This window comes from Malus domestica, chromosome 16 (genome assembly GCF_042453785.1).
Source record: "Malus domestica chromosome 16, GDT2T_hap1".
Classification (NCBI taxonomy): Eukaryota; Viridiplantae; Streptophyta; class Magnoliopsida; order Rosales; family Rosaceae; genus Malus; species Malus domestica.
This window is the reverse complement of record NC_091676.1, coordinates 17,895,209-17,903,392: the sequence shown is the minus strand read 5'-3', so window position 1 is coordinate 17,903,392 and position 8,184 is coordinate 17,895,209. Positions and strand designations below refer to the sequence as shown.

General features: G+C 36.5%; 1 protein-coding gene across 1 annotated transcript; it reads right to left on the bottom strand.

Annotated features, from left to right (window-relative positions):
• Nucleotides 1–474, bottom strand: LOC139193029 (protein LYK5-like). Its single transcript, XM_070815987.1, has one exon. The coding sequence runs from the start codon at nucleotides 472–474 to the stop codon at nucleotides 1–3; it is 474 nt and encodes a 157-aa protein (XP_070672088.1).
• Nucleotides 475–8,184: the final 7,710 nt, after the last annotated feature.

Genomic DNA, 8,184 nt, shown 5'->3' with positions numbered 1-8,184 from the left:
TCATCTTGCTTTGATTGGGGGAGTCGATGATCCATCATCGGAGATGTCAAAAAACAAATCATCACTCTTACACAAGGCATAGACAATATCCACCATGGTTGGCCTTTTTGAAGGATCTTTATGCACACAAGCAATGACAACAGTCACAACATTCACTATGCTCTCCATTGAGAACGACTCCAAGACAAGTTCACTGTCCACCCACTCCCTGAGTTTCCTTGCCTTATCTTCCTCATTTCCTTCCAAAATACTACCAGCACTTGCCCACAAAACATTTCCATCTTCATCAATCGCCTCCTTCCCCGAAACAACCTCTAATAAAACCACCCCAAAAGAGAAAACATCCATTTTCGTCGACACCACCCCGTCAGCTAGATACTCGGGTGCAATGTAACCTTGAGTTCCAACAATGTGCATTGTTATGGCATTGCAACCGGTTTTTGCGAGCCCAAAATTTGCTATTTTCGCTCTCATGTTCGAATCTAATAGAATATTGCTGCTTTTGATGTCTTTGTGCACAACCCTCGGCCTAGTGTATAGCAACTCGCAGCCTTGTCTTCCAACTCAATTTTTCACTCTGGTTATGATGTAACCATGAATAAAGAGAACCATTTTCGACATACTCGTAAATTAGATAGCAAGAATCATCCTCCTGGTCTATGCAGAAGCCCTCTAGCTTCACCAAATTGCCATGGTTTACCTTTAAAATTTGAAAAGTCATTGTTTTGTCAATTATAATTCAAAATTGTGCACATAATCACTTACCAATCATGTTTTAAAAGTAATCAAAATACCTTTGGAAAGTAGTTAAAATGTTTGCTAATAACAGTAAATTATGTTGACTTTTGTATTTTAGGTAGGATCCCTAATTGATTGTAATTCCGTGTATTCTCATGTAATCACTTGTAATTAGTTCTCTTTCCATTTATGTTAGGGTTGTAAACCTATAAGTACCTCTTTTTGAGAAGAATATAATACAATTGAAAGCATTCTCTTCTTGGCACTAGAGCCAGGTTAAGAAAAATAATAAAATTATTATTATTGCAATTTGTCCGGAGAACAGAAATCGCCATGCAGCCTATTGTGTCGCGCACTGTGAAACCAGCGAGCGACGCTGTCATTGCTGATCAGAGTCCATCGAAGACCACCGTGCATCCAGTTGTGTACCGTGCCGTCCAACCAGCGAGCGACACCGTCGTTGTTGATCGGAGCTCACTGAACCGATCCCTACATCCACTCACAACCCACTGCTGCATCACGTACTCACTATGCATCGATCTGATTAAACCGAACAGGAGAGTAGGATCAATTGTGACCGATTCAAGTCGCTTGCATTGGTTGCCGAAGCTAAGGCATATTCTGATCATACAAGTAATGATGGTATGACTTTAAAAATTTCTGCATCTGTTATGAATAGTACATGGATAATTGATTCTGGTGCTACTGAACATATGACTTGCAATTCTAGACAGGTCCAAACCCTAAAACCATCCACCAATACTATACTTAGTGTTGCCAATGGTATTGTTGTCCCCATTATTGGGGAAGGCGATGTCTCCCTCTCTGATACCCTGAATCTTGACTCCGTACTTGTTGTTCCTTCCCTTGACTATAATTTATTATCTGTTGTTCAAATAAATGTCACCCTACATTGCCTTGTTATTTTTTGGCCTTCCTTTTGTGTTTTTAAGGACATTTGGACTCATAAGACGATTGGTTATGGTATTCGGAGGGGAAAACTCTACTACTTGGAGTTGGCATCGAATAGTTCTTGAAATTTAACTCAAGCTCTTGCCGTTGAAGGATCTCATAGGGAGAGGGATAAATCTTCGGAGGTTTGGTTGTGGCATTGATAAGCTCATATTTATATATATTTTACATAAAATTCACTTGTCTTTTCTTAGTTAGTTCCTTATATTTTTGAGCTATTTACTATGTTTTTGTGTTTTGTGTGATTTATCAAGCAAAGAAAAGAAAAGTAGCACAAGTGAATTATTAAGTAACAAATTCGTCAAAACTGCCTGTGCAGATTATCTGACTTTGGAAGAATGTTACAAACAGCTCAGAATGAATGAGAGAATGAGCCTTATATGCGTGGAAAGCTACGGATGTCTATTTTCTGGAGCAATTTACGGATTGTTAATCTCATTTTTCTAGAAGAAGTTATGGGCATTGTAACACTGAAAGGTTAGAAAAGGGCTAAGCAGATTTGGCTAATAAAAAGAGAAAGGCAACACATGGGCAAAGGAAACACACACACATGGGCAAAGGAAACACACACACATGGGTAGGAATTGTGTGTGTTTTGTGGTTGAAATGATGAAGCATGTGTGTGTAAATGTAAAGGAAAACATGGCAGAAAATGTGTGTGTAAATGTAAAGGGGAAACATGACAACACACACCCACACAAGCTGCACATGCAAAGGAAATGGAGTGGTCCTCTCTCAAGCCTATAAATACCACCTCCCATATTCATCAACAGAACAGTTTTTGATCCATCTTTGCCGTGAGTTCTCCACCATCATTCTCTCTAATTTCAGACAAAAACGACCCCTAGCCACACCACCCATCAATCCTAAACCTTTCCATACCATTCCCCATCCATTCTACACCATAAAAACCACCCAAAACCGTCCAAAACCTCTAGTGCCGCTGCTTGCAAGGAAGGAAAGAGAAGGAACATCTTGTGCCGTGCCTATGCCCAAGCCTTGGGAGTGTTGGAGCGTTTCTAGGTGTTTTCTATCTTTGATTTCAATGTTTAAATTAAGTTATCTTTGTGTATTTGCGAGTATGAGGAACTAAACCCCCCTTGGCTAGGGGGGATTCAAAACCATGTTTATGCTTGCTATATGATTTGATTACTTCCAATTGCGTTTCATGAATTGTGAATTTAATGTACTTATCTCTATGAATTAAAACTAATTTGTGTATGTTGGTTGAGAGTGCACGCTTAATTTTCATGCATAAGTTTGATGCTAGGATATAAGGAAGTTTCACCTAATCGTTATGAACTTATATTCATAAGTAGTAAAGGTTGTTGATCACAATCGTGTTAAGTAAATTCTTGGCATAAGTTTCATGCAATTCATAGTAACGAGTGCCTCGTCAATGCTTATGTTTTTCATAGAACTTAATGATTCTTGCATGTATCTCTATTATGCAATTCAGGTAGGGAACTTGTAGGGAATGTTTTGGGTTGTCGTATGCAATCATCCAACCTAATAACTTGTGAAAAAACTGAGGGTTAATTAGTGCAATTCACGGTTAATTTGGGGCGTTGAGTATTCATGGTTTGTCGAAGAGCAATTGGAAATCATTTTGTATGCAAGTATAACATGTGTGGAGAAGAACCCCTTAGCTAGCTTCTCATCCATTCAATTTGATCAATCTCGTTTTAAAACCTATTTTGTTTTACAAAGTTCTTGTTTTGTTTTCAAATTCGTCTAAAATCAATCCCCCTTTATTTTGTTGAGTCATATTAGTTAGAAATCAATTTAGTTTGTGTTTTTAAGTGTCTTGAGTCAAGTTATAACATATTTTCGTTCAAATTCTTCATTAGTGTTCAAAACTGCCCAGATTGTGTTTTTAAGGCAGTTTTGAGTGTTTAGGTGCTGTTTTGAGTCTTTTGGTTTGTTTTAGTGTTTTAAAGTATAGTTTTGCATTCTTTGAGTCTAGTTTAGTGTTTTAAACTTTGTTTTTACGTTTTCAAGTCAGTTTCCAAGTGATTTAGCAATCCCTCCTAATCCCCGGCCTAGAACGATCCCTACTTACATACTTTACTACAATAGATAAAAGAGGGTTTAATTTGTGTGCTTATATATTTCGCATCAGGCATCGTCGACTTAGACATGCTTCTTTCGGCTATTTACGAAGGTTGTTTCCTAGCCTATTTGTTAAACATGACGTTTCTAGCTTTAAATGTGGTGTTTGTGAAATGGCTAAAAGTCATTGTACTTCATTTCCATCCAGTATGAATAAAAGTTCAGTTCCATTTATGATAATTCATTCTGATGTTTGGGGGCCATCTAAAACTACTACGTTTGGTGGTGCTCATTAGTTTGTTACTTTTATTGATGATTGCACACGTATGACTTGGGTATGTTTAATGAAGTCCGAAAGTGAAGTTCATTCTTTGTTTCAGCAGTTTTATAAAATGGTACAAGTACAATATAAGTCCCACATACAGGTTCTCAGGAATGATAATGGTGGTGAATATGTTAACTCTGACCTTTGTGCCTTTCTTGATCATCATGGCATTGTTCATCAAACCACGTGCCCATAAACTCCACAACAGCTACGTATCTCATTAATTGTGTTCCATCCCAATTTGTTGATTTTCAAACACCACTTCAGGCTCTCTCCTCACACGTTGATGCTCTTGCAGTCCCCAATCTTCCACCTCATGTGTTTGGCTGTGTGGCATTCGTTTATCTTCATAAATAGTAGAGGAGTAAGCTTGAACCTCGGGCCTTACGGTGTGTGTTTATGGGGTATGCCTCAAATCAGAAGGGACATCATTGTTATCACCATCCGATGAAAAAGTTGTTTGTCACTCGATGTTGCCTTTCATGAGAATGATATGTACTTTGCCAGTCCTGAGTCTTCACTTCAGGGGGAGAATCAAACAAAAGTTCAAACTCTTGACTATACTATTCCGAAGACAGATAGTATGAATGATTTAGATTTAAGTGGTGATGTCTTGGAGACAAGTGATGATCATTCACATGGAAACAATGATGAAAACTTTGAAAGTAACAAGTTAACTACACCAGATAACTCACAGCTTCATCTCTGCCTGACAGCTCACTGCCAGTTTCTTCACCATCAGACAACCCTGTGTCGCCAACTACCTCACAATCGATTTCACCGCCTTTGAGCCCCAATAACCATAATCAATTGCCTTTGATCCCGGATGCACCACCACCACGTTGCCTCCCTGACAGTGTAAATTGAGGTATTCCTAAACCTACTTATGAAGCTGACCCTAAATGCAAAACTAGGTATCCAATGAATAAGCCTAACCCTAAATCCAATGTGTTATACCATCAATTAATTATGTGTCGACAAGTCACCTGTCAGAATCAGATAAGTCATTTGTGTATCAATTATCTACTGTATCTATTCCTAACAATGTGCAGGAGGCTTTAGCTGATTCATGTTGGTAAGAAGCAATGAATGAAGAGTTAAAGTCTTTGAAGAAGAATGCTACCTGGGAGATCACAGACTTGCCAGCTGATAAGAAACATGTAGGGTGTAAATAGGTTTATACTGTGAAGTATAAAGCTGATGGGACAGTGGATCGCTTCAAGGCAAGACTGGTAGCAAAAGGATAAACGCAAAAATATGGAATTGACTATACAGATACATTTGCTTATGTGGCCTAGATCAACACCGTTCGTGTTTCGTTGTCCTTGGCTGCAAATCTTGATTGGCCTTTACAGCAGTTTGATGTGAAGAATGCTTTCTTACATGGAGATTTGACAGAAGAGATTTAAATGGATCTTCCACCTGGATGTAATGCTCTAGATAAATACAAAAGAAAGGTGTGCAAGTTGAAGAAATCCTTGTATGGCTTGAAGCAATCTCTTCGAGCATGGTTTGGAAGATTCATAAAATCTATAAGTGCATTTGGTTACAGACAAAGTAACTCCGATCATACTTTGTTCCTGAAAAGACAGAATTTGAAATGAAGGACATTGCATCCCTGAAATATTTTTTAATGATTGAGGTGTCGAGAAGCAGTTCTGGAATTTTCTTGTCTAAGAGGAAGTATATTATTGATTTGTTGCACAAAACTGGCATGTCAGCTTGTTAGCCAGTAGCTACACCATTAGAAGAAGGATTGAAACTTAGTGTTAATTCTAATCAAGTACCAGTTGACAAAGGAAGATACCAAAGGTTAGTAAGCCGTTTGATGTATTTGGCACACACAAGACCAGACCTTGCTTATGCCTTTAGTGTAGTGAGTCAATACATGCATGATCCTAGAGAACAACATATGAATGCCGTGATGAGAATATTGCGATATTTGAAGGGAAGTCCGGGCAAAGGAATTTTGTTTAAAAGGAATAATCACTTTAGCGTTGAAGGTTATACTGATGCAAACTGGGCAGGCTCAATTGACGATAGGTACTCAACATCAGGTTACTTTACGTTTGTTGGGGGTAACTTGGTTACATGGAGAAGTAAGAAACAGAATGTGGTTGCCCGTTCCAATGCAGAAGTCGAATACAGAGGTATGGCTTTAGGAATTTGTGAAATTTTGTGGCTTAAGCTTCTGTTAAGCGATTTGGGTATACAATATGATCAGCCCATGAAATTATTTTGTGATAATAAAGCTACCCGTGACATCGCACATAATCCGGTACAACATGATAGAACAAAGCATGTTGAAGTTGACAGGTTCTTTATCAAAGAAAAATTGGAAGGGAAAATAATTGAAGTACCGACGATAAGAACAGAAGATCAGTTGGCAGATATCCTCACAAAAGCTGTTTCAAGTCACAAGTTTTCAAGTTTCTTACACAAGTTGGGTATAAGCGACATATATGCACCAAATTGAGGAAGAGTGTTGACTTTTGTATTTTAGGTAGGATCCCTAATTGATTGTAATTCTGTGTATTCTCATGTAATCACTTGTAATTAGTTCTCTTTCCATTTATGTTAGGGTTGTAAACCTATAAGTACCTCTTATTGAGAAGAACATAATACAATTCAAAGCATTCTCTTCTAATTAAAGGAAAATAATTTTTATAGAAGTTATTTAAGTGAAAGTTACAAATCTAGGAAGTCATCAAAGTTTTTTCAGTTCAAGCATGAGAAGCAATCTCACATGCACCCTAGTTGAAGTTTTTTTCTTTTCCGAACAACGCGATAAATATTTTGAACTACTTTAATTAATGACATGTATATTGAGTGTTGTTATTCTCACCTCAGTGTCTTATCCCCCACCCACTTCTTAATGAAATTTTTTAAATATCAGTTTGTCCATCTATAAAATGACAGATAAAGACCTTAAAAGGTAATATACATATTCTTTAAGTGGAGGGATTCCATGTTAGCCATATATCACTCCTTGAATTTCCTTGTCCAAATTAGATTCATGTTATGGTTTGTAATTCGATTTTGGTTGTGATGGAGGGGTCACTATTCCAAAGGTCTAGCATGAGCAGGGTGACAATCAGTTCACTGAATAAGAAACCCAAAGAAGGCAAAAGTTGAGTGAGGAGCGTAGAGCCTAGAGCTGTTGTCCAAAAATTGAGAAAAAAAAAATTCCAAATTAATTGAACCAATTCCACAAAACGGAATTTAGAAAAATGGAACTTTAACGAAAAACTTATGGTACTATTCATTTTAATGAAAAACCATATTTTTATACTAAAAAGTCAATCCTAGTACTATTCATTTTACCCTTTATTTTGTCCTTATCGTTAAAACTCAAAATTTTCAAACATTTTTAATTAGTTTTCCTTTATAAATATTCATAAAAAGGACCTTTGCAATTTGAATCATGGAGGAGGAACACCCAAATCCATTCTCCACAGAAAAGTAGTACTTGAAAAAACAACAATCCCAGTTCCTTGAACCCATATCTGAATTTGAAAGACAACACGCAAATATCTTTGATTTGTCTTTCAAGATTGGCGTTTGATTTTTCTAAGAGACAAGTTTATAATTGTATATGTATATTAGAGGTTATTTTAGGAATAATAGTGGATGGGGAAATACTATTTTAATTTTTAAATTTTTTATAGTGGGTGGAATTATAATGTAAATGAAAAAATAGAATAATGGTGTGAATCTAATAGCTCTCTATATATTTTAAACTGCTTTAATTTATATTCAATTCTAAACAAAATAGAAAAGATAAAAGCAAGTAAATGTCCTCTTTGACCTCACCAAACCGACTATATTTACATGCAATATGATTCCAACAACTGAATGAACCCTCTAATATTGCCCAACAACAACTGAATTAAAAAATGGGGAAAATTAGAATCCCCTTCACTTTTCTAATACTCTTTAGATTAAACATTGGTTCTAATACAAAATTTGATTAGGATGCCTAAACAATAGCCATGTCAGCATTTTTATATTTATTTAGATTACAAGTCATTATTCTGTTTTCTTAATTTAATATGTTAATTATTAAATTCCATATATATCATTTTATGTAGATATAT

Excerpts from the sequence above, each read along its gene's own strand:
- LOC139193029 (XM_070815987.1), bottom strand. The coding sequence starts at position 474 with ATGAGAGCGAAAATAGCAAATTTTGGGCTCGCAAAAACCGGTTGCAAT.